General features: G+C 37.9%; 7 protein-coding genes and 1 long non-coding RNA gene across 12 annotated transcripts; 5 read left to right on the plus strand and 3 right to left on the minus strand.

The window, feature by feature from the left end:
• The first annotated feature begins 243 nt into the window (after nt 1-243).
• AT1G20730 (transport/golgi organization-like protein, putative (DUF833)) lies at nt 244-1,681 on the plus strand. Its single transcript, NM_101925.3, has 5 exons — nt 244-407; nt 497-680; nt 756-977; nt 1,081-1,227; nt 1,335-1,681. The coding sequence occupies exons 1-5, from the start codon at nt 328-330 to the stop codon at nt 1,470-1,472; spliced, it is 771 nt and encodes a 256-aa protein (NP_173496.2). The 5' UTR covers nt 244-327; the 3' UTR covers nt 1,473-1,681.
• A 1,881-nt stretch (nt 1,682-3,562) lies between these two features.
• AT1G20735 (F-box and associated interaction domains-containing protein) lies at nt 3,563-4,753 on the plus strand (the record flags this gene model as incomplete). Its single annotated transcript, NM_001198118.1, has 1 exon — nt 3,563-4,753. The coding sequence occupies one exon, from the start codon at nt 3,563-3,565 to the stop codon at nt 4,751-4,753; it is 1,191 nt and encodes a 396-aa protein (NP_001185047.1).
• Nucleotides 4,754-5,119: 366 nt separating this feature from the next.
• On the minus strand, nt 5,120-5,499 carry AT1G05567. The gene is made up of 2 exons (NR_138922.1): nt 5,404-5,499; nt 5,120-5,257 (listed from the first exon to the last, which is right to left on the minus strand). It is a non-coding gene; the product is annotated as an other RNA (long non-coding RNA).
• A 904-nt stretch (nt 5,500-6,403) lies between these two features.
• Nucleotides 6,404-7,809, plus strand: AT1G20740 (transport/golgi organization-like protein (DUF833); the record flags this gene model as incomplete). 2 transcript variants are annotated; one of them, NM_001332463.1, is made up of 5 exons in its annotated part: nt 6,404-6,525; nt 6,614-6,800; nt 6,879-7,103; nt 7,218-7,361; nt 7,470-7,809. In NM_001332463.1, the coding sequence occupies 5 exons, from the start codon at nt 6,446-6,448 to the stop codon at nt 7,608-7,610; spliced, it is 777 nt and encodes a 258-aa protein (NP_001322474.1). The 2 variants fall into 2 exon arrangements, with proteins under 2 accessions (NP_001322474.1, NP_173497.1); NM_101926.1 differs by having other exon boundaries at nt 6,466-6,529; nt 6,574-6,800; nt 7,470-7,610.
• Nucleotides 7,810-9,373: 1,564 nt separating this feature from the next.
• Nucleotides 9,374-15,085, minus strand: AT1G20750 (RAD3-like DNA-binding helicase protein; the record flags this gene model as incomplete). The annotated part of the gene is made up of 25 exons (NM_101927.4): nt 14,746-15,085; nt 14,588-14,651; nt 14,421-14,496; nt 14,257-14,321; nt 14,121-14,168; nt 13,929-14,029; nt 13,583-13,675; nt 13,438-13,511; nt 13,280-13,350; nt 13,105-13,192; nt 12,943-13,021; nt 12,762-12,851; nt 12,585-12,687; nt 12,405-12,498; nt 12,249-12,332; nt 11,991-12,147; nt 11,727-11,908; nt 11,569-11,613; nt 11,429-11,457; nt 11,184-11,353; nt 10,999-11,132; nt 10,700-10,920; nt 9,786-10,602; nt 9,634-9,705; nt 9,374-9,526 (listed from the first exon to the last, which is right to left on the minus strand). Exons 1-25 carry the CDS (start codon nt 15,068-15,070, stop codon nt 9,374-9,376), a joined length of 3,435 nt encoding a protein of 1,144 aa, NP_173498.3. The 5' UTR covers nt 15,071-15,085.
• A 284-nt stretch (nt 15,086-15,369) lies between these two features.
• AT1G20760 (Calcium-binding EF hand family protein) lies at nt 15,370-21,065 on the plus strand. Its single transcript, NM_101928.7, has 12 exons — nt 15,370-15,727; nt 16,079-17,120; nt 17,400-17,618; nt 17,704-17,921; nt 18,010-18,084; nt 18,566-18,637; nt 18,716-18,814; nt 19,102-19,173; nt 19,264-19,378; nt 19,491-19,559; nt 19,658-20,016; nt 20,267-21,065. Exons 1-12 carry the CDS (start codon nt 15,587-15,589, stop codon nt 20,843-20,845), a joined length of 3,060 nt encoding a protein of 1,019 aa, NP_173499.1. The 5' UTR covers nt 15,370-15,586; the 3' UTR covers nt 20,846-21,065.
• A 16-nt stretch (nt 21,066-21,081) lies between these two features.
• Nucleotides 21,082-22,969, minus strand: AT1G20770 (coiled-coil protein). Of its 2 annotated transcripts, NM_101929.4 has the most exons (6): nt 22,553-22,969; nt 22,157-22,274; nt 21,888-22,034; nt 21,755-21,804; nt 21,577-21,664; nt 21,087-21,493 (listed from the first exon to the last, which is right to left on the minus strand). In NM_101929.4, the coding sequence occupies exons 1-6, from the start codon at nt 22,718-22,720 to the stop codon at nt 21,417-21,419; spliced, it is 648 nt and encodes a 215-aa protein (NP_173500.1). In that variant the 5' UTR covers nt 22,721-22,969; the 3' UTR covers nt 21,087-21,416. The 2 variants fall into 2 exon arrangements, with proteins under 2 accessions (NP_001321937.1, NP_173500.1); NM_001332464.1 differs by having other exon boundaries at nt 21,082-21,493; nt 21,755-22,034; nt 22,553-22,814.
• A 123-nt stretch (nt 22,970-23,092) lies between these two features.
• Nucleotides 23,093-26,914, plus strand: SAUL1 (senescence-associated E3 ubiquitin ligase 1). Of its 3 annotated transcripts, none has more exons than NM_101930.4 (4): nt 23,093-23,477; nt 23,866-24,420; nt 24,517-24,826; nt 25,123-26,914. In NM_101930.4, exons 2-4 carry the CDS (start codon nt 23,884-23,886, stop codon nt 26,679-26,681), a joined length of 2,406 nt encoding a protein of 801 aa, NP_564125.2. In that variant the 5' UTR covers nt 23,093-23,477; nt 23,866-23,883; the 3' UTR covers nt 26,682-26,914. The 3 variants fall into 3 exon arrangements, with proteins under 3 accessions (NP_564125.2, NP_001323170.1, NP_001323169.1); NM_001332465.1 differs by having other exon boundaries at nt 23,131-23,708; nt 25,123-26,890; NM_001332466.1 differs by having other exon boundaries at nt 23,200-24,420; nt 25,123-26,891.
• The last annotated feature ends 12 nt before the right edge of the window (nt 26,915-26,926 follow it).

Consider the following 26,926-nt stretch of genomic DNA (forward strand, 5'->3'; position numbering starts at 1 on the left):
GCAAAAGGTTTTACATGCATGAATCCGTAAAAGTAAATAGATACACATAGACACGGCTTCTGGTGGTTAGTGAATGGAGGAGAGAGTATGTATGATGGTGACAGAAAACAGCAAAAGCTATAATATCCAAATTTGGATAAAGAAGCTCTTAAACGCGTTGGAATACTTATGTTGGAAGAAGCTGACAAGCAAAGGAAAAAGCAGAGCACAGTGAATCATCTCTCGGCTATAAAAACAGAGAGGGGGTTACAACTCAAAATCACAACAAGAACAACACAGAGCAAGAGATTCAATAGCAAAAAACTTTTACAAAATTCTCTCAAGAAAATGGGGATCGTAGCATTCCAATGGGGAGAGGGAGAAAACATACTGACGCTGCTGCAGAACAGAGAGAACTGGCAATCAAGGCAAGTTTAAAATTCTTTCGACGTTTTAGGTTATAATTTGTGCATCAGACATTGTTGATGAACCTGTATTTTGTATGGGTGATTAATAGGTCAATAGGAAAGGCGGCTTGGGAATGGGATGAAAGCCAGGTATTGAGTGGTCGTTGCGCAGAGACCGATGGGACGTGGTTAGGTATTTCTATTCGAGGCCGAGTCGCTTTTCTTGTGGAGGCAGGGCCCGTTAACAGAGACAGAATCATCGGCGCCGAGTGTCGTACTCTTGATTTCTTAAAGGTTCGATTAATGATTTCTTTTTGTTGATTTTTTGGTTAAACTATCTGGATTCTCACGGGATTGCGTTGATTACAGAGCAACTTGAGTCCAGAGGACTTTGCAGATTCATTGGCTTTAGATTCCGGACGTAACACGGGGATAGCCTATCATCTAATTGTGGCCGACATAGTTTCAAACTCAATGTTTTATATCTACAAACCGTCTTTGTCTGAAGATGGCATGGTCTATACAGAGCCTGTTGGTCCTGGTGTTCATACCCTATCTTCAGCTGGACTCGATTCCGAAGTTGGACACAGGGTAATTTAGTACAAGAATCTTGTAACAGAGTATTTATTTGCAAATCTTTTCATATGGAAATGTATAGCTTAAAAGCCCCCTTTTTTTTTTTGGTCTCATGCAGGACTTACGTCTGAAACGCTATTTTTCTGAGCGGATTAACAGAGAACTACCAGAACCAATCTCGGGGCTTGCTGAGGAGGTTATGTATGATACAGTCGAAGCTATAAACGGAGACCCACTGAGCTCTATCTTTGTCGTCGACACTTTGGTAAGAAACTCAAAACATTATAATTGAGCCACCTTTTTTATGATCATCACCTAGCCTGCGTTATATTATTATAATCTCTCTTCTTCTTTTTTACCTTTTTGATTCAGATTGAAAACGAACACTATGGAACAAGATGTACGACAGCATTGGTTGTGAGACGCACCATGCAAGTGAGGTTCTTTGAGAGGTACAGGGCGAGATTTAATGATGACTGGAACGTGCACGACTTCCGGTTCACCATCTAGTTACAAGGAGCATTCCGCAGCATCCGAATATTATTATCTATACTAAACAATCTTGTTGATGCTGTAATTAATTAATAGATCATAATCTTCTCGGTTCAGGGAAACCTATTACCTTGGTCACAGTATTTATCTCTGGTCTATGAAACAAATAAATAAAAAGTAGTTGGTTTTCTGGAACTTTCCTATGTCGACATTTCACTTGATATTTTCCATCTATTCAGTTCTTGAGTTATTTTTTCGTAGTTGGAAACCCTGATTGAGCAATTTTCAAGCAAAGTCGTCAAGAACCCTTGTCGTATTTTCTTTAGTACTTGCTAAAAATTTAAAACATAATGTGGTAATGAACAAGAACAATGAAATCATGAACATATATAGAGAGATTAAGAAACATCAAGAACGTAGGAACATATAGAAAATAAGAAAAAGCAAGCACACTAGACATTTATAATCTATAACAAGAAATCCAAGACATGAAGAGTTTGTTCATTTCAAGACTCTTAGCGGTTGATTAAAGACTACTAAATTCCAAATCGAATTACTTTTCATAAATTATCAGAATTTTTATCAAACAAATCACCAAAGTTATAAACAATTAGCTATATATATCCTTTTTAGTTTTTTGGTATGCTAGCTCTTACTTTCACATGTCCATGATAAAAGTGATCAAGTTTTGCGTATGAATATTATGATTATCTTCAACTTGTGTCACAAGAAATCTCCTTTTCTCTTTTAATTTGCTAAGCTAAGTCTTAAATGATTTTACATGTACACATAACTGATCATTATGTACGAGAAAATCAAAACAGATCACCTAGCTACTAGTATCGGATTACCAAATCTAAGACCAAATAACATGTGGAGCTGAATCTTAAACTTGTGTGCCACTAGAAACCACTTTTGTATATTAATTTTTAGTATGGTACAAATATTTCTTAAGTGTTCTCCTTAATCAGCAAAAAGCTAGCGCACAAGTTGAACAGTCAAGAAAATAATGAAACTCCGTTTCTTCCATTTTACTTACTATAGAAAATTGTGCTAATAGAAGCCACTTTTTTGTGGTTTAACATACATGAATCTGTAAAAGTAATAAATATACACGGCTCCTGGTGGTTACACGATGGAGGAGAGAGTAAGATTTTTTACCCTTTGACAAAAAAAAAAACACTCTTTACCAGAAAAGTGTAAAAAGCTAAAAAAATTTAAACTTGAAGGAAAAAAGTCTTCAAAGTAATCGTGAATTTCCTAGGAGGTTTAAAATAACGTGTCGTGTTTCCCATATTGGAGAGATTGGAAGTGTTGTTGTCCCAGTCCAATTACGAATGTAATCAACTTTATAAATCAATTTGGTTAATTTCATTAAAGATAATTAAAATTATAAAATTCTATTTTCAAATACATCAAAATTGCAAATAAATTATTTTATTCCTATTAAAATAAATTGATAATCTTCTTATAACATGGTGGGAGTGTGCTTGAATGGATACTTATTTCTTTTCATAATACACTTTCAATTAAAGATAATTAGTATCATTGGATATTGAATTTTGTTTTCCAAACATTATTGAACATTAGTAAAATATTAAATTATATGTGATATCTTATCTTGAATTTGGTTACTTTCATTGAATACAATTTAAACTTTTAAATCCTATCTTAAAAGTACATAAATTTTTTGCAATAATTTAAATTATTTCTATTAAATTAAATTGATGATTTAAATCTTCTTATAATATGGTGTGAGAGAGAGAGTGTGTGTCCTTGAATTGATAGTTATTTCTTTTCATAATACACTTTCAATAAATAAATAAATAAAAGTAAAAAAAAAAAACATTATTGAATATTACAGTATTTGTGATATCATATCTTATATTTGGATAATTTCATTAAATATATATTTTTTAAAAAATTAGATTATATTTTTAAAAAATCTACAATCTTTTGATAATATGGGAAGAGTGTCCTTGAATTGAAGTTTATTTCTTTATACAATAATACACTTTGTTGCCTATATAACAAGAAGCTGGTAAGCAAATCACAGAATCCAATCAACAGGCAAAACAGGATTAGGGAGATCTCACTAGGATCTGATTATGAATGACTTACCCTTTCATCTTCTTGACAACATTCTCTTCAGATTGGACCCCAAATCTCTGGGGATAATGCGATGCACTAATAGATCTATCAATTCGCATATATCCAACGATCCGAATTTTGTAAGTGGATACTCTTCCGAATATTCTTCTCGGGTTGGCTCCAGTCTTTTTCACGTTGGGATCAGCTTGGGCGACAATTTCATCATCTGCCACCATTTTTCTTATTCATGCGATTCTACTTCAGTGAAAGAAAGATCAGTGTTGGAATTTCTGTCTTGTTACATTTTAGGCTCATGCTCCGGCCTTCTCTTACTATTCATCGATGGCCTCTTCCTCGCAAATCCCCTCACAAAGAGGTTTCGACCTTTGAATCACTCTGGCTCAAAGCTTCTGTCTCCCATATTTGGTCGTAATAGTCAAATCACCTCACGTGATGACGGTATAGAAGATTACAAAGCTCGTAAGGAGAGAAGGATGCGTGTTGGTTTCGTGGTAAGTCCCACCAAAGGTTTCAAGATCGTATGCATACTCGAGATGGAAACGGTGTACGGGTTCGAGATCAGTGACGGAGATTCATGGAGGTTATCGGAAACAACCATCACCACTAGCTCAAAAAGCCTACTCACGACATGGATGAAACCTGTTTACTTGGACGGCACTCTTCACTGGCTGAGAAACGACGGGAGTATCATAGCTTTCGATCCTGAGACAGAGCAGGCACGCTTCGTTCCTTCCGTATTCCATCGTGGAGGACCGGGTACGAAGCTGATTTTCACGGAAGATAGTAAGAAGAATCGCCTGACCTTAATATCGGGGACGAAGGAAACAATTTCAGTTTACACACTAGTCAACAATTCCAAATGGGACCTCACCAGGCAGATCGCAAACGTATATGTGAACGAAATAGATCTTCTATGCTGGCAGTTGATTGTGTGCGACGGCAAGTGTCTTGTAGTTGTGGAGAACACTCATAGTGGCTACGGCGTGGTTCATGTGTACGACTTGGAAGCTAACAGTTGGAAAGTTTCAGGGTCGAATGAATTTATGGGCATGAGTATCGGAGACTTCTATAAGTTTACACCCTCCTTGGTCTTTGTCGAGGGAGATGAGCAGGAGATTATAGCTTCTACTGAAAAACGCATAATCTCTGCTCTCACTGCGGTGATGGGACTCACTGATAGAACCTAAGTAAACAATATCTATCTCATGCCTTTTTTTTTTTTTTTTATGTTGGGTCAATAGAGCAAAGTGTCCCGATTTGTACCAGCGTTTGTTTGCCATATGCAATCTTTAGAAGTCTAAAATCAGTTGTAACAAATGTACCAAAAGCTGATGAGATTATATCAAGGCATTTGTATGATAAAGATTGTGTATAATAGATATCATAAGTTATACACAATCGAGACATATATATCATAAAGATTTGCCCAAAAAAATAATATATATATCATAAAGATTTTAAATTAAGAAAATATAAGTTATTGTTGTGTAAAAAAACGCAAGAGACTCCTACAGTACCAAATAGGTAATGATTATGATGTTTTAACAAAATGAAATGGATCCCAGATTGTACTATGCCACATCATATAAGATACTAGATTTGTGGAATTTCCTGTCAAGCTTTGTCCTGAAAGAATTAAAATAATTTCACTTCTATTTCATCAAAATCTTTACATTTCCATTTATTCTACAACCTGAAACCTCGAGTTGCTTCTAGGACTTAATGTTATGCAAGAGTAGATACCTTGTGCGTTAACCTTGTTTCCTTGCTTGCAGCATCATTCGTGACTTCTAGATGATCAGCAAAGAACAAAATTTGGGACATTAAAACGACGTACAGTTCTGATTGTTTAAGAAAGAACGGCAATACTTCCGTATTCATTAAGATATTGGACCATAATTGGGTTTATTAAAGCCCATTTGTGTGGAGGCCATCAGATAATTGAGATTGTGTCATGATTTTTCAATCGTCTTTTCTCCACTTTCATTGTATTCTGCAATCTTTTTTTCAAAACATAATTTCATAGGTAAGAGTTTTCAAGCTTTAACACATGATGTTGTAGTTTAAATGCAACAAAAGAATATAAAATTATTAATTTATTTATTTTATTTACCAAAACACCTATATATTTTTCTAAACAATATAAAAATATAAATAAATGAAAAAGTTTAAATAAAATATAGAAATTCTAAGGCCACATTGTCTTTATATGATTATGTTTTCACAAAATGAAAAATTTATCCAAGACTGTACTATGCCACATCATATAAGATGCTAGATTTTGTGGAATTTCCTCAAGCCAATAGAATCGGACTACCAAAGCTAATTAAGACCAAAGAGTAGTTGGATTTGAGTTTTAAACTTGTGTGCTACTAAGTAAACCAGTTCTTGTATTTTCTTAGTGTAGTAAAAACAATTCTGAATGGTTCCACTTAGACAAGAGTCCTCCTTACTCAATCAGAAAAAAGGCTATAGAGAAAAAGTGGAACAATTTGAGAAATGTTGAAACAATGTGTCTTCCATATTACTTAGTATAGCAAGTTTATGCTACTAGAAGCCACTATTTTTTTGTGGTTTTACATGCATGAATCCGTAAAAGTAAATAGATACACATAGACACGGCTTCTGGTGGTTAGTGAATGGAGGAGGGAGTATGTTGATGGTGACAGAAAACAGCAAAAGCTATATCCAAATTTGGATAAAGAAGCTCTTAAACGCGTTGGAATACTTATGTTGGAAGAAGCTGACAAGCAAAGGAAAAAGCAGAGCACAGTGAATCATCTCTCGGCTATAAAAACAGAGAGGGAGTCACAACAAGCACAACAGAGAGCAAGAGATTCAAAGAGTAACAAAACTATTTATATTCTTTCAAAAACAAAATGGGGATCGTAGCATTCCAATGGGGAGAGGGAGAAAACACACTGACGCTGCTGCAGAACAGAGAGAACTGGCAATTAAGGCAAGTTTAAAATTCTTTCGACGTTTTAGGTTATAATTTGTGCATCAGACATTGTTGATGAACCTTTTTCTGTATCGGCGATTGATAGGTCAATAAGAAAGGCGGAATGGGTTAAAACTGAAACTGACCAGATATTAAGTGGTCGTTGCCCAGAGACCGATGGGACGTGGTTAGGTATTTCTACTCGAGGCCGAGTCGCTTTTCTTGTGGAGGCAGGGACTATTAACAGAGACAGATTCAACGGCGCCGAGAGTCGTACTCTTGAGTTCTTAGAGGTTTGATTAATACTTTTTTCTTTCGTTGATTTTTCGTTCAAAATTATCTGGATTCTCACGGGATTGCGTTGATTACAGAGCAACGAGAGTCCAGAGGACTTTGCAAAGTCATCGGCTGCAGATTACATACGTAACAAGAACACAGCCGCCTTTCATCTAATTGTGGCCGACATAGCTTCAAACTCAATGCTTTATATCTCCAAACCGCGTTTCTCTGACTATGGCATTGTCTATACAGAGCCTGTTGGTCCTGGTGTTCACACACTATCTTCAGCTGGACTCGATTCCGACGTTGGATACAGGGTAATTAATTTAGTACAAGAATCTTGTAACAGAGTTTTTCCCTATTTGCAAATCTTTTCATATAGAAATGTATAGCTTAATAAAAGCAAACCCTTCTTTTTTGGTCTCATGCAGGACTTACGTATGAGACACTCTTTTTGTGAGATGATTAACAGAGAACGACTACCACCAATAAGGGACATTGCTGAGATTATGTATGATCCAGTCAAAGCTTACGAAAGCGTGCTACTGAGCTCTATTTTTTTCGTCGACATGAAGGTAAGAAACTCAAAACATTATAATTGAGCCACCTTTTTTTTTTATGATCGTTACCTGCATTATATTATTGTAACCTCTCTTCTTCCTTTTTAACATTTTAAATTTCAGATTGGATACGAACACTATGGAACAAGAATTACGACAGCATTGGTTGTGAAACGCACCAAGGAAGTGTTGTTCTTTGAGAGGTACAGGGAGATATTTAATGATGATTGGGACGACCACGACTTCGCGTTCACCATCATCTAGTTACAAGGAGCATTCCCCAGCATCCAAATATTATTATCTATACTAAATAATCTTGTTGATGCTGTAATTAATACATCATAATCTTGCCGGTTCAAGGAAACTTAGATGTCCTTGGCCACATTATATCTAGCTCTAAATTAAGAACAAGACTAGGGGTGAACCCCTTTATTCACCTCATTTTGCATTAATCAATAAAAATATACCATATCAAATCCTAATTAAATTACATAATAAATTAAAACTATAATTATAAATCCAAACCGATATATAATCTCGTTTAATTACAAAATCTAAACCCTAATTCTCTTTTGTAAACCCAAACCACCATTTAAACTCATTTAGTCGTAAAAAAACTAAACCCTAATTGTATTTTGTAAACCCAAACCGACATTTAACCTCGTTTAATTATAAAATCTAAACCCTAATCGTACTTTCTAAACCCAAACCGATATTTAACCTTGTTTTCTAATAAACTCAAACCGATACATAATTTCGTTTTAGTGGCAAATTAGATTTTATAATTAAATTAAATTCTTTATTATTATTAGGTATCACATTTTAATTGGCTAAAATAAAAGAGGTGAATATAAGAGCAACCCCAACCTTGTATCTTAGTTAATCTTTAGCTATAAAAGTGATTAAATTTAATGAAACCAACAAACCTTAGCTAAGATAAACATCTTAATTAAGATGTTTTCTTAAAACTAAGAAGAGTATATGTGTTGTGTTTTGAGTGGATAGACATTGTTTTGGAATAGTTTGAATTGTTGTTTTTTAAGAATCCAATAGTTCTTAACCATTGGAAAAAAACTAGTTAAGCTTCTTCCTAACTTTTCTTAACTTAGTAAAAACAACTTTTTATTTTAAAATAAGGTTAAGATTCAAAATTAAGAACCAATTGGTTCTAAATCATTGGAGTTGCTCTAAGGGTTCACATCTAGGGGTGAACCCAAGTTTTTTTCCTAAATAAATAAAAACTAGTTGGTTTTCTTAAAATTTCCTATGTCAATTGTTCACTTTATATTTTTCATCTACTCAGTTCTTGAGTTATTTTTCCATATTTTCTCTTTTAACTTTACTTTCACGTTAAGTCATGTATTAATTTGATATTCCTGTGAGAACACCGAGCTATAGTTTGCACTTTGCAGAATGAACAAGTACTGACACCACGTCGTACGTGGTAATGAACAAGAGCAATGGAATCAAGAAAAATTAAAGCGAGAACATAATGGATATTAAGAAAATTTAAGAACATATATATAGAAAGTAAGGAAAAGCAAGCACACTAGATATATATCAGAACAAGTATAACAAGAAAGCCCGGACATGAAGAGATTGTTCATTTCGTAACTCTTTACGGTTGATGAAAGATTACTCTTTTCCAAAATGAATTACTTTCATATATTATCAGAATTATTATAACCAAATCACACAGTTATAAATAATTTGAAATAAACTTAGTCTTAATTTGAAGCCACTAAAAAACCCTTTGCTATCCTCTTCAGATTTTGGGATGCTAGCTCTTAATTTCACATGTCCATGATAAAAATGATCAAGTTGAGCGTATGAATATTACTTAACTTGTGTCACAAGAAATCGCTTCTCTTTTTAATTTGGTAAGCGAAGTCTTAAATGATTTCACATTTACAGATCAACTAATTAACCTAGTTATTATTGTAGAACGCATAATCTCTCATCTCACTGCGGTTATGGAAATAATTGATAGAACCTGAGTAAACGATATCTATCTCATGCTTTTTTATTTATGTTGGATCAATAGAGCAAAGTTTCCCGATCTGTACCACTGTTTCTTTCCCATATGCAATCTTTAGAGGTCTGAAATCAGTTGTAACTTGTAACAGAGATGTACCAAAAGCTGATGAGATTATATCTTTAGGCATTTGTATAAAAAAAGACTGTATAATATATATCATAAAGATTTTAAATTAAGAAAAATATTAAGTTATTACAAACTGAAACCTCGAGTTGCTTCTAGGACTTAATGTTATGCAAGAGTAGATACCTTGTGCGTTAACCTTGTTTCCTTGCTTGCAGCATCATTCGTGACTTCTAGATGATCAGCAAAGAACAAAATCTGCAAAACAAGTAAAACTAGATCTTAATATCAAGACAATGCACTCTCATGAATCAGTCACTAACTAAAGTGAAGCTTACTTTGCTCATAAACTGGACGTTTGATGAATCAGTAGCCATGACTTGCATTCCAAGGCAGGTGTTTGGGACACTACAGAAAGGGCAGAAGATAGTTTTGAAAACACATCCATCTTGCTGGCACCAAATACCCTGACCATTTGAGCTTTCAGAATTTGTGCAGAGTCTCTGATTAACCAATGAGCAATCTGTCATGATAACTGAAACACTTGTTGGCATTTCTGCAGAACCTGTTCCTGATGTTTCTTTCAGAAGAGACAGCAAATAGGTTTTGGACGACGAAGTCAACATGCATATGGGATATGAGTTGTTCTCAGGGTGACTTAATGTACTTCTGCAGAGTGAACATGATATCCTCATCACTCTCTGATCCACTTCTGGAAACCCAAATTCAATTCTTCTAGTGAAACTCGTGTGATCCTCGGGTCTATTGTCAGGAGCATTACTGTTTTCTTCTTCAAGGTCAATGATGATTGGAGATGTAGTAAACTTTCTTCTCTTCAAAACATGTGAATTAACACTCATGTTCAAAGGTGACTCTGCTTCTAGAGTCATATTACGCATATCACCAATGGAATATCTCTCAGGAGTTACAGACGATTCAGCTCCAAGAGGAGATCTTCTGAAATTTGCATTAGATACATGCCGTTTTAAGAATTGATCAGGAGACTTCAGAGATCTCAGACCTGTTTCTAGGCTAGAGCTTTCATACTTCGAGCTAGAACATGGTCTGGCTGTTGCAATACCATTGATCATACCAGAGACAAAAGATGTTTCTGGATCTTCATCACAGTTGGTCACCGATGACTCCTCACAATACCTGTACATGACAGCTTTTAAGTTTAGGACAATTATACTTTGGGAGATGTTGTGATCGAATCTTATATACTTTGAGAGATATGGTTTGATAAGCTTACCCAGGCTCAGGTTGGACCTCGCAGTCAAGGTCAATGACTCCTTTGCAGCATTCAGCTTCCCTTTTAACTTGAATGAATGTGTGAGCAGGTATTGTTTGCTTTGGTTCCACATGACTAGATTTGTTCTGAGTCTGATTCTCCTTTCTTACGAATTCATTTCTTTGGTTTTCAGAGGACAAGTTCTGCTCATGAGACTCTAACATCTTGCTGTCAACTCTCTCCTGCATGAAATTCTCAAAGAATATTAATGGTTCTGTATGTAATAAAGTTCCAAGTAAAGGAATGAGATTGTTTTGAACCTTGACACTGCTGAAAAAATATCTTAGTCCTTCCATAGAAGCTTCAAAATTATCATACACTTTGATAGATGCCTTAGCCACTTTGAAATAGACGCTCTGTTCCTTGGTTGTCGGTAACCTCAGAGCTACAATAACTGAATTTAAAACAAAACGTTTCGATAGATATTGAAGTCTTATAAAATTACCTAAGAATATGATGGCACCATAATCAAACCTATGACGGATACATCGTCCTGCTGCTTGATTTAAAGCACGATACGCCTGTTGGCAATACCACTCACTCCCTCCAAGAAGGTTTTTAGATGATTTGTTGGTATCATTATATTTTCTCTTTAGCTCGACTAGAATATCGCCCCTGGCAAGAAAGTGATTCGTTAGAAAAACTGTTACCCTCCAAAGACGATTTCGAACGAAGCTGAAAGATTCTTACAAGTTTGGAAGTGGAATGCCAACAATTATCTGTACGTAATCATCAAGGTTTAACAGTTCCATCCATAAACCAATTTGAGTAGTATAAATCAAAAATATCCTTTAGTTTCTATAGCAGCAGAGGACTTAAAAAAAGGATACCACTGCCCTGGCGTTGTCATCAGAAAAATCCATCCCTTCTGAAACCTGAGAGGAACATGTAGAATTTGAACACAAACCATGTCATGCTCTGATGCTCATAAGGTCCCTTTAAATAAACATCAATAATAGAAACTAAGACAAAAAAAACAACAACAAACCTTTCCTCTACATACTGCAAGAAATGCAGATCCTCTCTTGGAATCATCTTGAGCCTCAGTTATAACAGACCCTGCTTTCTTAACGCTGCTATTTCTTCCAATCAATCTGTTCTTTCCGCTTATCGAATCATAGTATTCCTTGAGAACAGTTTCGAAATCGTCCTTGGATCCTCCTCTTGGTTCTGCAACCAAGAATAAGAATGCATCAGTTTAGGATTTGTTGCAACAGTTTTTACATGATCACAGAAGTTAGATGTTACTTACCGATAAAAAGGTCTGTTTTCAAGCAGAGCCGAGACCATTGTCCAGTTTCATGCCAACGTGTGCAAAGTTTTTCCATCAACTTATAGCTTGGAAAGAATACAAGAGAGCCACCTGGTACAATAGTGCAGATTTCTTCCAATGATTTCCCTAGAGCGTCCTTTCAAAGCAAAGGAGAAGCATTGCGTTTTACAACAGACGAAAATATTGAATCACAATACAAATAACAAATTTACAGGCAAAAGGAGCTTGAACAAGTACCTGGAATGCATATGCCTCAGCTGTTCTATAACTTGCGTTTAGAGGATAGTTACCAGGAACAGTGGAGATTGCACCAGCCCACACCTGGAACAATATTGTTAAATCATACATTCAGTTCTTGAAAGTGTTGCTAAGTGGAGAGCCTTTAGTCGGAACCTGCATATTAGGATCAATCACATGTGGAGCCTCTAAACAAGTACCAAACTGCATCCCAAGTTCAGATGAGAAAGAATTCATCGGTGACAAAGTCCTAACCAAGAAGGAGATGGCTCAAGAAACATTTAGCAAATCACTCTTTGCAGAAGCAATAGTAAGCAACAAGATACTACTGCTTACCCAGATGTTAAAATGATGGATAAAGACAGATCAGCTAAGTCTTTGAAAACAACAGACGGATTCATGCACCATAAACTGAAAGTATTCGTCCACCCATTATCTCCTGCATTCCATTAAAGTAACAATGAACACATTTTCGGATAAATATCTATAAAGCATTCACTTGTACGGCTGTACCTCTCTTAGCAGAACGTTGTAAACCCATTTCATAATCTAGGACGTGACTTCCATTTCTTGAAAAGAAGTATGTAAGTGTAGCAAACAACTCTACATGAAAATTTTGCAATAAGCTCTCATCTTCAAAATTACATAACAAAGGATCAATGCTTAAAAAAGTTAGTGAGACGCAAAAAAAAACCTTCTAGTGTGGAGACAGATATCCCACTCAAATAAGGCTTATCCGGGTCAATTTCTGCTGCTTCTGATTTTGTGATCGCCTTGACCAGTAAGCAAAACGTCACATTCAAGCATAGTAAAAAGGTATGCGGCGTAGCCAGATAACACAGAAGAAATGACTTACTTGGTTAAAACATGCCTTTAAGTTTGGGAAGTTTTCTCGAGTGATATTGAATTCCTTTAGCTCTTTCAAAGCTCTATCTCCAGTCCAGCTGTCACATTGATAAACAGCAGAGAAAAAAAAAAAACTATGAAGTATATTGCATATACATAGAGTTGGTTGAAAAGTTTCAACTTACTTAGAGAAATAGTGGTCAACATCACGTTTTGCGAGTGAATCCTTCTTTCTTCCAATCCAGCTTATCAATCCCTAAATACATAGAACAATACTTCAATATTAAAAAGTAGACAGCAAAAGCTACCTCTTAATATTTTATCTTGCAGATAAATGACTCACCTCTACTACTTCATACAAGGAATCATATATCTCTGGCTCAACCTCACTCATCTGTTCTAGTTCATTCTTCAATTCTGCATAACACATAAGTCACATTAGTAAAGTATATTTCAGTGAACTAAACTTGTGTTTGAGTATTACATACTGAAAATAATGTCTTCTTCCAAGTTAATGCTTCCTGCTTCACGAGCAATGTCTTCCATATTACTGTGGACAGTGAAAGATTTTAGTAGACGGCCTTAACCATCAACATCATCAAAGCATACTAAGAAAGTTCTGAAGCTTACTGTGCTTCATCAAAGATTATAATCGCTCCTTGTAGATTTACTCCGCCTCGGATGACAGGATCAATTATATAGGAATAAGGGCAAAAAACCAATTGTGCAACCTCCAACATTTTCCAGGAAGCAAAATATGGACAGCCTAAAAAGAAAATAGTTTGAGATAAAGAAACTGAAATAATACAATCACTTAATAAACCAAATCCTAACCTGTAACAGTTTTTCCAATTTTTACAAGGTCTTCAATATCATGAACCCCATTGTGACCGGTCTGCTGAAGTGATGGGTAAGCTAAGATCCGACCGACGCCACTGGAAGTTAAAGAAAACAATTAAATGGTTCGCAGGAGGTAACAAAAAAATGAGGAAACATAAAGAACTTAGACTATTAGGGAAAAGTTACTTGAACTCGGCACATTTTATGTTTTTCTTATCTTTTAGGAGCAACCGACTAGAAAAATAAATAGATGTTAGTATAGATAGGTTATGCTATAGTTGAAAATGATAGTGAGATGGTATGAATATGGATGCAAATTTACCATTTTTCGTCTACATTCTCTTTCCCCTGTACATGACTATTGGTGCAGTAACGTTTCCTTGAACCCTAACACAATGAAAGATGTACCAAAAAGAAACAATGTTAATGAGTAGCTGCAACTAATACATAAATAAAACAAGATCCTCCGATCAAGTTTTGACATACCAATACAGTCATGGGAACTCTGTAACCGGTTTTTCGATACTCACGAATGACTTGAGTGATCTGAGCATGAGTTCGTCTATAAAACAAAAACAAACAATCAATCAATAACAATAAGAAAAACATAAACATTATTTGGAACATTTTTTCAAAACTAATGTAATGCTTACGAAGCATAGTATATGGTGGGAATCTGAGGTTCATGTGGCTCCACATTACTAGATCCAGCAATATCTGTTCAGAAATATAACCAATATTTAACAACTACTAGAACTAATTAATCTCCCCAACCAATCATAGACGCAATTTCATTAGTGTCATGACAAACCTGAGGGCTGCGTTTTCGAATGAGACAAATTTCCATTAGGAAACCGAGATTTGTAGCTCTTTTGCCAAGCGAGAACGGAGCAGAGCAAAGACAGAGATTTGCCTGTACCCGTGGGAGACTCGAGCAATGCGTGGGAGTGACCATCTCTCTGGGCACGATCAAGCGTAGATATGACCCGGCTCATGAACGCAAGCTGTGTTCCGTAGGGTTGGTAAGGGAATTCAACTTGAAGGCCTCCGATTTGGTAGACATTCTTAGGGTTTTTGGAGTTTAGGGTTTGTTTCACTTCTTCCTTCGAATCCGATTTACTTCTTGTGGAAGCCATCTTCCGTTATCTAGATCGGTGGATTCGGTGACGGAAGAAAAAACAATATGTAAGTAGGGGAATTGAGTTTCGAGAATTTCGTGTTGTTGAAATTAAGTGGGCGGGAAAACTTTACCTTCTTTCGCCGTTGTTTACAGCTTGTCTGGCAAGCTAAGATCTCAAAAACGACGTACAGTACTGATCTGCTAAGAAAGAACGGCAATACTTTCGCTCCATTGACGATTGTGCAGAAGTGGGCTTATAAAAGCCCATTTATTAATTTTTGTCTTTTGAAAAAGTTAATTAGGCCTATAAAGGCCCATTTACCAGCAAAGCGAAAGAGAAAAAAAAAACAATCGTTAAGACGATTCGATCTTTTGCTGTGTCAGTCATTTATACGATTTTTTTTTTGTTAATTATTCATCATTTCATCTGTTCGAATCGGGCAATTTTCGTCTGGAGAAATCTGGAGATAGGATTTTGATCGATTTCTAAGCTCTAATCTCAGTTTTTTGGGTAGCTCCGGTGATCCTTGAGATGGCGGGTCAGAATCCTAACATGGATCAATTCGAGGCCTACTTCAAAAGAGCAGATTTAGACGGAGATGGTCGGATCAGTGGTGCCGAAGCTGTTGGATTTTTTCAAGGATCTGGTTTGTCTAAGCAGGTTCTCGCCCAGGTGAACATTTCTTCTTGGATCTCTCTGCTTTCTGATTGTTTCTCGCTAGAAAGATCTGATTTCGTTTTCTACGCAGCTGATTTGGGTTTCCAAAATGCCGTGATTTTGATTGTTCCATTTGAATTGCATTCTATTTCTGAGATTTTGAATTGCCTATGAACTTAATAAGAATTCACGGGGTCAGATTTGAGTACATTTGTGTGGAAATAAGCTTTAAATCTTTGGTGTACCAGTAATTATGTATTTGAATCTGGAAAAAATATCTGGCATACAGTTTCCTTGAAGGGGTTCTATTTAGCGGTGTTTGCTATATAAAATTGTTTACTGATCAGTTGTGTTTTGCATTTGTAGATATGGTCGCTTTCTGATCGGTCACACAGTGGTTTCCTTGATCGGCAAAACTTTTATAATTCTCTGAGACTTGTAACAGTTGCACAGAGCAAGAGAGATCTGACACCTGAGATTGTTAATGCAGCACTGAATACTCCTGCAGCAGCCAAAATACCACCTCCCAAAATTAATCTTTCAGCTATCCCTGCACCCCGACCTAATCCTGCTGCTACAACGGTCGGTCCAGTTTCCGGGTTTGGAGGACCAGGGGCTCCAAATGCGATTGTCAATCAGAATTATTTTCCACCTCAGCAAAACCAGCAAATGAGACCAAATCAAGGAATATCTGGGCTGACTTCACTTAGACCAGCGGCTGGTCCAGAATATAGACCAAGTGCCTTATCAGGTCAATTCCAACCAGTTCCTGTTGGTAGTGTTACGCATCCTCCTCAGCCTGTTCCCACTAGTGTATCTGGTCCTGGTAGTTCAACGTTCAATCTTAATAGTTTGTATGCTGGAGCTGGAAACACCAGCGGATATTCGTCAGGCTTTGGAGGGGGCAGCTTAGCAGCACCTTCTCCTGGCTTAAAACAAGAGTCACACATTGATCCAAAGGCGCTTGTTGTATCTGGAAATGGAGGTGACATGTTTTCCTCTTTCCAGCAAAAACAAGAACCCACTCTGAGTAATTCTTCAATTAGTTCAGCCATTGTCCCTACTTCTGCTGGAATCCAACCTCCAACAAAGCCTAATGCTCTCGATTCCCTACAGAGTACTTTCTCAATGCTACCTTCAGGAAATCAGCTTCAGCAGCCAAGGCCAGCAGCAAGCTCACAGCCTGCAGTGTCCTCACAAGGTCCATCCTCCGGTTTGCCACCTGGAAGTGCAGTTGGATCTGGCCATTCTACTCCTGCTGGAAATAATCAGCCTCCGTGGCCAAAAATGAAACCATCCGATGTTCAGAAATACACAAAGGTATTTATGGAAGTTGATAGTGACAAGGATGGAAAAATCACTGGTGAGCAGGCGAGGAATCTATTTTTAAGCTGGAGGTTACCCAGGGGTAAGGATTTTCAATCTCGCAGTCTACTTTACATAAAGAACATAATTTTTCTGTTAATATATGAAATGAACTGTTACCTCCGTTGTAATTAGATGCAATTCTGGATTGAAGAATCCTTTTAGAACTTTTTTTCGTCTCCTTTCTTCATGGGACAGACCATGTGCTGTTATGTTAAATATATTTGCTACCCTCCTGAGGGTTATGTTCCTTTAATAACATATGCAACTGATAAAGCTATGAAGTGCTTATGCTAACATTTTCCTTTTACTTGGTTCCCAGAGGTATTGAAGCATGTGTGGGAATTATCTGATCAGGATAATGATACTATGCTTTCTCTGAGGGAGTTCTGCATTTCATTGTATTTGATGGAGCGGTATAGAGAAGGCCGTCCTCTCCCGACCGCACTTCCTAGCAGCATCATGTTTGATGAAACACTGCTATCTATCTCAGGCGCACCCAGTCATGGCTATGCAAATGCTGGATGGGGATCTGGTCAAGGTATTGCCCAGATTTGATGCATTTTAGTGATGATCTTTTCCCTTTCCCTGGTACTTCACTTTAAGTCAAATTTCCGTATTGGAAGGTTTTGTACAGCAACCAGGGATGGGTGCGCGGCCAATCACTCCAACGACTGGTATGAGACCACCAGTTCCTGCACCAGGCCCTCAACCTGGCAGTGGTATACCACCTAATCAGCCAAGGAATCAAGCGCCAGTTTTGGATGCTCCTTTTGCTAATCACCTAGGTAATGGATATTCTGCAAGCTCAAATCTTCCAGAAGCAGCAGCTGATGAGGAAAAGGTGATCAGGATATTTAAGCTTAGATGAGTTGCATTTCCATATGCGTTTCCTTGGAGGCTTGTGAAACAAAAATTTCTAATCTGTGTAGGTTGATGAAAAGCAGAATGCCTATATGGACTCCAGGGAGAAACTTGATTACTACCGGACGAAAATGCAGGATATTGTGAGTATTACTCTTGTTATTTGAGAAGTGAGAAATTACTTTGATCTGTCTCAGTTTGCTATATTTAAAAATAATTAACTTTTGTTGATGTAAACTTTGATATATTTGTATTCATTAATACCTTAACGAAATTGTTAGCTCTTTTGAAAGAGGGAATCTTGATTTTTCTCTGAAACGTTTGAAAGATTGTGTGTAAGATTAAGACCAATCTACTGGAATCTGACCATCTAGATTAAGCTGCAGAACTTGAATGTTATCTAGGTAATGGTCTTATAAGTTTGAGATTGTTGGTCTCCTGAAGTTCTGATCTTTTCCTATAGGAACGTATTTCCTGTTTGAGGCTTTGCTATTTAGATCTAGTTCTTCAGCTTGATCTATTATCTTATTTAGATTATATTTACAATCTGTGTGTCAGAGAGTAAGGTTCTTGTGCTGAGATCCAATTCTCACCATCCCACTTTTTCATTCATCTTTCTCTCAGGTCTTGTACAAAAGCAGGTGTGACAATAGATTAAATGAGATCTCCGAAAGGGCTTCTGCTGACAAGCGTGAGGTGCTTTTCACATAGAAAATCACTTTTCTCATTTCCTTAGAAGCAATTCTGTCTTATCCAGAACAATTTCTGCTGCAGGCTGAAACATTGGCAAAGAAGTATGAGGAGAAGTATAAGCAAGTTGCAGAAATAGGGTCAAAATTAACTATTGAAGAGGCCAGGTTCCGTGAGATTGAGGTATGACTAATTCAAGTGGCAACACCTATGTACACTCCAGCCGTATATTTTTTTTTCTCCAGTTCTTCTATGTGCATTTTCCCTTACTAGGCTTATCTAAACTTCATCATTGTTTTTTTCTTTTTCTTTTTCTCTGGATCATGTTGTGCGTCTTGTCCTCTCCTCTTATTCTATGGCCCAATGCTCCCTTCTTTCACCTTTGCTGGTGAAGGGGCTTTGAATAATTTTGTAACACATCTTACGGAAATTTGTTACTTATTGAACTTTTGCTTTGCTAACCCATCCAGGGGCGGAAGATGGAGTTGAGTCAAGCAATTGTGAACATGGAGCAAGGTGGTAGTGCTGATGGTCTCCTTCAGGTACATGCTATTCTATATGCTTACGAGATGCCTTAACTGTCGAGTATCTGCTGTACATGCCTGATTTGATGCTGTACTGGGCACATTTAGGTCCGGGCTGACAGAATACAATCAGATCTTGAGGAATTGATGAAGGCTTTAACTGAACGATGCAAGAAACACGGGTTGGAGGTTAACTCGAAGGCCCTTGTAGACCTTCCAGCTGGTATATGATTCCGTTGCCTTGTGACTTCTTGCTTTCGTTGTAGATGATTGCAAATAACATGTATTTTGTAAACAAACAACTTATGTGGAATTTGCTATGTTGTGACTTACAGGCTGGCAACCTGGAATTCAAGAAGGTGCAGCTCTTTGGGATGAGGAATGGGATAAGTTTGAAGATGAAGGTACAATGTTTTTTCCTATCTTTCTCTTACTAATACACTTAGATATATATAGTTAAGCACATAACAAGGACATTGACTGATAATGTTCCCACTGTTAGGTTTTGGCAATGAGATCACTTTTGACAAATCAAAAGAGCAAAACTCGTCTGGTGAGAAGGAAAATGGTACGGTGGATGATGGTAGTGGGCCACCTGATTCGCCGACCCATGTAGAGGACAACTATGGCCCTTTTTCAGAAACCTCAGACCGCCACCATGAGAGTGAATATGGGACAACTCACAGTGAAGATAGAAGTCCTAGAGACAGTCCTGTCTCTAGGAATGCTACTGAGGTCCCATCTCCAGATTATTCTCAGGGAAAGAATTCTGAATTCTTTGATGACTCGAATTGGGCAAGTGCATTTGACACTAACGATGATGTGGATTCAGTCTGGGGATTTGATGCATCAAAAAGCCAGGTTAGTAAAGAAACATAGTGTCTCTCGCTTTAACACATCAATCCATCTATCAAAATACTAAATCAAATCTTTCAGTTGTGACGAATAGACATTGAACTGATCTTTTAATTTCTACAAGATTTTGAAAATCCGTATTAAGTTCATGCTTTTCAGATTTGCGATGTTACATTTACCTTCTGTATGCTGAATCATTTAGTTATCTATTCAGAGTCTTAACCAAGCTTAGCATTTTCAATATCAACATTGGCAGGATGGAGATTACTTTGGATCAGGTGACGATTTTGGTGGAAACACAGCAAGAGCAGATTCTCCAAGTTCAAGAAGCTTTGGCGCCCAGAGAAAGAGCCAATTTGCATTTGATGATTCAGTCCCCAGCACTCCACTCTCAAGATTCGGGAACTCTCCACCTCGGTTCAGCGATGCATCAGCTAGAGATAATAACTTTGATAGCTTCTCCAGGTTCGACTCCTTCAACACCAGTGAAGCAGGCGCCGGGTTTTCTTCGCAGCCCGAGAGACTGTCTCGGTTTGATTCCATCAACAGCTCCAAAGACTTTGGTGGAGCTGCCTTCTCTAGGTTCGATTCAATTAACAGTTCCAGAGACGTCACTGGAGCTGAGAAATTTTCGAGGTTTGATTCCATCAACAGTAGCAAAGACTTTGGTGGTCCCTCGCTATCAAGATTCGACTCTATGAATAGTACAAAGGATTTCAGTGGTAGCCATGGATACTCGTTTGATGATGCAGACCCGTTTGGTTCCACAGGTCCCTTTAAAGTCTCTTCGGATGAAAGCCCTACGAAAAGGTCAGATAACTGGAACTCCTTCTAGCCTCGGTTACTATCGTTCCCTTTTATAATCCTTTTTCCTCGCTTGATGAACTTGTGCTTGTTTCATAATTATAATTTTTTCACCAAATTCTGGTTTTGGATGAGACACTAGCGTTAGTCTATTTGTAATTTGTAAAGTTTGTCTCTGTATTGGTTTCCTACTGTATCTCTGTTATGTTATGAATTCATTTGCTTTATATGAAAGAAATATTTGAGGATTTCGTCGTGGATAAGAGATTAAAGGACAATGAAATGATTTTATTTTTCTCCATTTTTACTGTTTCTCTTCTCCAAAATGTTTTATTATTTTGATATATCCTTAGCTCGAGGTCTTGTAAGAACTTCTGGTAACATTTAACCAAATCAAAACAGATACACTTGAAGGTGGTAGCTACAAAATTGAAAATCGAGCTAATGCATTGGTACATTCTAACCCTCTGACTCGAAGAAGATATGATTTTCGCAGCATCAAACTGCTATGATCAATGTAACATCAGTCTTTGAGGTTGGCTCCATTCTGTTTCCGTTGAATCCACTGAGCACATTTCAGGATCAGTTGTTACCAAGGAACTTCACTTCTCTGTGATCCGCTCAAAGGCAGATATCATCGATGCACGCATGTTGGCTATTTCCACCAGAGTTTCAAGAGCTGTCCAAAGACGAGAGAAAAAAGAGTTTCAGTTGTAAACTGGAATCTTCCTTTGAGTATACTTGTGGTGATGAGGATGTTACCTGTTTCAAATGATTGTTGAGCGCCACGCAGCTTAGGAGAGACTAGACCTCCAAATACTGACAGAGATTTTGCCCGTTCTTTCTTTATCTGGAGCTCAACACATTCGAATTAGTAAAACCATCGTCCTACATTTTGAAAACAAGTAGAGTTTCTGCAGACGGTTAAATGATTGCTCACCTCTTCATCAGCTGCTAAAACGGTTTCATCCTTGGCTGATGGTTTCTCTTCTATCGAATTACATAAAGCAAGAGATGATGAAACACCGACAAACAAAGGGCAGAGAATAACCAACAGATGAGTCTTTTTTTACCAGAAACTCCTCGATGTCGTAGCTGTGGGCTGAGAGGTGAGCCTATCTCCGAATCTGTATCAGTAGAGAAGTCTTTGCCTTTCCTGCTACCGCCCTTGGAAGCCCACTTGGACAAAGCAAAATGAGGTACTGATCCCAAAGATTCAACTACAAGAGTCCATAGACATACACTGTATATAAGTTGCTTCCCCGCAAAAAAAACATAAATTCATAGCATATAAACGTAAACCATTGAACTATCAAACGCCCAAAGCATAAGCCAAACTTACCATCTTGGTCAGTCACTTGCAATGTTGAAGAAGCGGGATGATACTTAAGATCTAAGAGAGTGCTGTTGATGCGTAAAGTTCCCATAGAATGTCGAGCACTAGCTAGATCAAACCATCCCTGCAAAAATAACACATTTCAGTTCCATACCAAATAAGTTAATTAAGGCAGCAGACTCTCACTCTCATCATATCAGTGATATGAATCCACAAAAAAGTTTCTCCTCATGGCTACTATAGCTAGATAATCAACGAAAACGTTTCCCACGCAATCCTTTTTAATCCCAGATTCAATTCAATTCAACACAGAATATCTCAAGTCATCTATACATCAGAACATAAGAATCATTCCCATAAGATCCCATTTTAGCTCAATACACCAAATATCATTCCAATTACCTCTCGAAGCTTAGAATTCACAGAATCCATAAGCGTTAAATATCCATCCAACGAATCTAGAAACTGCAAAACATTCTCATCTCCTCCCCCTTTTCCCAGCTCAGTTTTCACTTCTGATTCTTTATTCACATCCACTGATTCATCTCCTTCCTCGTAAATCTCCGCCATCGAAATTTAGCTCCAACACACGCGAATCAACAAATCGAAGCTTACACGAGGAAGACAACGTAAAGCGATCGAAACAGAGACAGATCAATTTCTCGAGTAAACGAGGCTATTTTCGTAATATTTCAATTAGTAAAGGCCCAATAGCCCAAGTAGAAGACAACGTAAAGCGATCGAAACAAAGACGGATCAAACGAGGCTATTTTCGTAATATCCAATTAATAAAGGCCCATTAATACCAATAGCCCAAGTCGAAAGATTACCTCTTTCGGGTCAAACCGGTTATGTTTATGGGTGGGTGGGTAGAGCAAGTCGAGTGTGTGTGAACACAGCGCCAGGCTGTTTGTCTCAGTTTGTCAAGTTGGCGTTTGGTGGCTCCACGTCTCTCTCTATCTCTCTCTCTCACATGACTTTTCGATTTTAGTCAACCTTTCGTGCTTTTCTCTTAAAAATTCGATTTTTTCTTCAACCCATCTTCTTCTCTGTTATTTCCTCTCGCTTTTACCTGTCTCTCTCGTTCTCGCACGGGGATAGAATCAACTCTGCTCGAGATTTTAGTAGGAGGCAAGCTCGATTGCTTGCAATTAGATCCATGGATGAAGAAGAACTCACACTTTCTCGCGCGTTTTTAGCTCAAGGAGATTTTTGAAGAAGTGGTCGTTTTCGAATTGTCAACTTCAGAAGAAGAATCAACTTTGGTTTTTTCTTTTCCCTTCTCTGTATAGCTTTGAGGAGGCGCTTCTTCAACTGGAACAGGCTGGTGTGCTTTTTTTTTTATCTCTTTTGGTATTTTTGAAATGCTTCATGAGACGTTGTTTCTCTTCTTTATCTTTTTGACGAATATTGCTAAATTTGGTAATCTTGCTATATAAGGGTTCATGGGAGTGATGATTTTGGGACACTGTTACTTTTCGTATTTTAGGTTATAGTTATGATTGAAAGTTTGAATTTTGTTTCCTTGGCTGTGAAAGAATCCGGGAACCAAACTGTGGTACTATCCCTTTTTGTGTTTCCAAAACTTTCTCATTCATTTACTATCAAATTTCGACACTTTCTTACCAGACTCTCTTGCATTGATGTATCCAAGTGGGTTTTCATCTAGGATCCTATGTTTCATAACAATGAGGTATTTGCTTGTACATTTGCAGTGAGTTTGAAGGATTAAGATGGTTGGAAGCTCGGATGGTGACCAGTCAGATGATAGCTCTCATTTTGAGCGAGGAGTAGATCATATCTATGAAGCATTCATCTGCCCATTGACAAAGGAGGTTATGCATGATCCTGTCACTTTAGAGAATGGTCGAACATTCGAGCGTGAAGCCATTGAGAAATGGTTCAAGGAGTGTCGGGACAGTGGGAGACCTCCTTCTTGCCCTTTGACATCTCAGGAGCTGACTAGCACTGATGTAAGCGCCAGCATAGCTCTGCGTAACACTATCGAAGAGTGGAGATCCAGGAATGATGCTGCCAAGCTTGACATTGCTCGTCAGTCACTGTTTTTAGGGAATGCTGAGACAGATATTTTGCAAGCTTTGATGCATGTGCGACAGATTTGCAGGACCATCCGATCAAATAGGCATGGTGTACGCAACTCTCAGCTTATCCATATGATCATCGACATGTTAAAAAGTACTAGCCATAGAGTGCGGTATAAGGCTCTACAAACTCTGCAAGTTGTCGTTGAAGGAGATGATGAGAGCAAGGTTGAATCTGATTTCTTTTCATCTCTGCTGAATATTTAGTGTAGCATTTTAATGGGAAATTGAGCGGGTGCTAATTAAATTTTCAGCATCTTGCAGGCGATAGTAGCTGAAGGGGACACTGTGCGTACACTAGTTAAGTTCTTATCACATGAGCCATCAAAGGGGAGGGAGGCAGCTGTTTCCTTGCTGTTTGAGCTCTCTAAATCAGAAGCTTTGTGCGAGAAGATTGGTTCCATTCATGGAGCACTAATATTATTGGTTGGTCTGACAAGCAGCAACTCAGAAAATGTTTCAATTGTTGAGAAAGCTGATAGAACCTTGGAAAATATGGAGAGGTCAGAGGAAATTGTTAGGCAGATGGCTTCATATGGTAGACTCCAGCCTCTTCTAGGCAAACTCCTTGAAGGTGAAAGAATTTCTTTTCTTTGTTTGGTTTTAATATAACAATTACGCTCTCTACTTCATTTGCATAAAACAAGTTATCATCTTCCTTCAGTTGGTAAAATTCTTCCTTCAGTTGTTCGGATGCATCACAGTGTTATGGTATTCTGCCTTAGAATTTGTTTGCTCTAGGAATTTTACATGTTCGCTTGTAAGAAGAGTCAATTTTCTTCTACCCAGATGGTCAAATCTTTCATTATTTTCCTCTGTTATATGGCAAATTTCTTGTATGAATAATGACACCACATGTGAAATCTGCAGGTTCACCTGAAACAAAACTCTCTATGGCTTCCTTTCTCGGGGAGCTTCCCTTAAATAACGATGTGAAGGTTCTTGTGGCTCAGACTGTGGGTTCTTCTCTTGTCGATCTTATGAGAAGTGGTGACATGCCCCAACGGGAAGCTGCCTTGAAAGCTCTTAACAAAATCTCATCGTTCGAAGGGAGTGCTAAGGTCTTGATCAGCAAAGGAATTCTCCCCCCACTTATCAAAGATCTGTTTTATGTGGGGCCAAACAACCTTCCAATTCGGTTGAAAGAAGTCTCTGCCACTATTCTTGCTAACATAGTGAACATCGGGTATGACTTTGACAAAGCCACTCTTGTTTCAGAGAACAGAGTGGAGAATCTGCTCCATCTAATTAGCAACACAGGTCCAGCGATCCAGTGCAAGCTGTTGGAGGTTCTTGTTGGACTCACCAGTTGCCCAAAAACAGTTCCAAAAGTTGTTTATGCAATTAAAACCTCCGGTGCAATCATCAGTTTGGTTCAGTTTATAGAGGTCCGAGAGAATGATGATTTGCGGTTGGCTTCCATAAAGCTTCTTCATAACCTTTCCCCATTCATGAGTGAAGAACTAGCTAAGGCCTTATGTGGCACTGCTGGACAACTCGGAAGCCTTGTTGCTATCATTTCAGAAAAGACACCAATCACTGAAGAACAGGCTGCTGCTGCTGGGCTCTTAGCTGAATTGCCAGATAGGGATTTGGGTCTTACTCAGGAAATGTTAGAAGTTGGTGCTTTTGAAAAAATCATATCCAAAGTGTTTGGAATCCGCCAAGGGGATATCAAGGGAATGAGGTTTGTGAATCCTTTTCTGGAAGGACTTGTGCGTATACTTGCTAGGATTACTTTTGTTTTCAACAAAGAGGCTCGGGCCATTAACTTTTGCCGTGAGCACGATGTTGCGTCACTCTTCCTTCATCTGCTCCAATCCAACGGGCAAGATAACATACAGATGGTGTCCGCCATGGCTTTAGAGAATCTTTCACTAGAGTCTATAAAGCTGACACGGATGCCTGATCCGCCTCCTGTGAACTACTGTGGCTCGATCTTTTCGTGTGTGAGAAAACCACACGTTGTAAACGGGCTGTGCAAGATCCACCAGGGAATATGTTCATTAAGAGAAACATTTTGCCTTGTCGAAGGAGGAGCTGTGGAGAAATTAGTGGCTCTATTAGACCATGAAAATGTGAAAGTGGTTGAGGCCGCACTTGCAGCTCTATCGAGCTTACTAGAAGACGGGTTAGATGTAGAGAAAGGGGTCAAGATACTCGATGAAGCGGATGGGATACGGCATATACTAAACGTTCTGAGGGAGAACCGAACAGAGAGGCTGACAAGGAGAGCGGTTTGGATGGTGGAAAGGATCTTGCGGATTGAAGACATAGCAAGAGAGGTGGCAGAGGAACAGAGCCTGAGCGCTGCACTTGTGGACGCTTTCCAAAACGCTGATTTTAGAACGAGACAGATCGCTGAGAACGCGTTGAAACACATTGATAAGATCCCAAACTTCTCAAGTATATTCCCAAACATCGCATAGGGAAAATCTCTTTGAAACTGTCCAGTGAGTTATAGTGATTTTAAAACTGTGGTTTTTGTTTTGATGGGATTACTTGTTAATAGGCATCCAGTTTTTTTCTGGGTATATATTGTAAATTCCGATTCTTATTTGTTTATAAATCCTACGTTGGAAATCGAAATCATTTGATTGGCCTCAGATTAAAAAGGCTTATGTGTGTTGCGGAGGGAGTTGTGCTTACTTTTGCATCAAATATATATTGAGTT

The sequence above is a fragment of the Arabidopsis thaliana genome (assembly GCF_000001735.4).
Source record: "Arabidopsis thaliana chromosome 1 sequence".
Classification (NCBI taxonomy): domain Eukaryota; kingdom Viridiplantae; phylum Streptophyta; class Magnoliopsida; order Brassicales; family Brassicaceae; genus Arabidopsis; species Arabidopsis thaliana.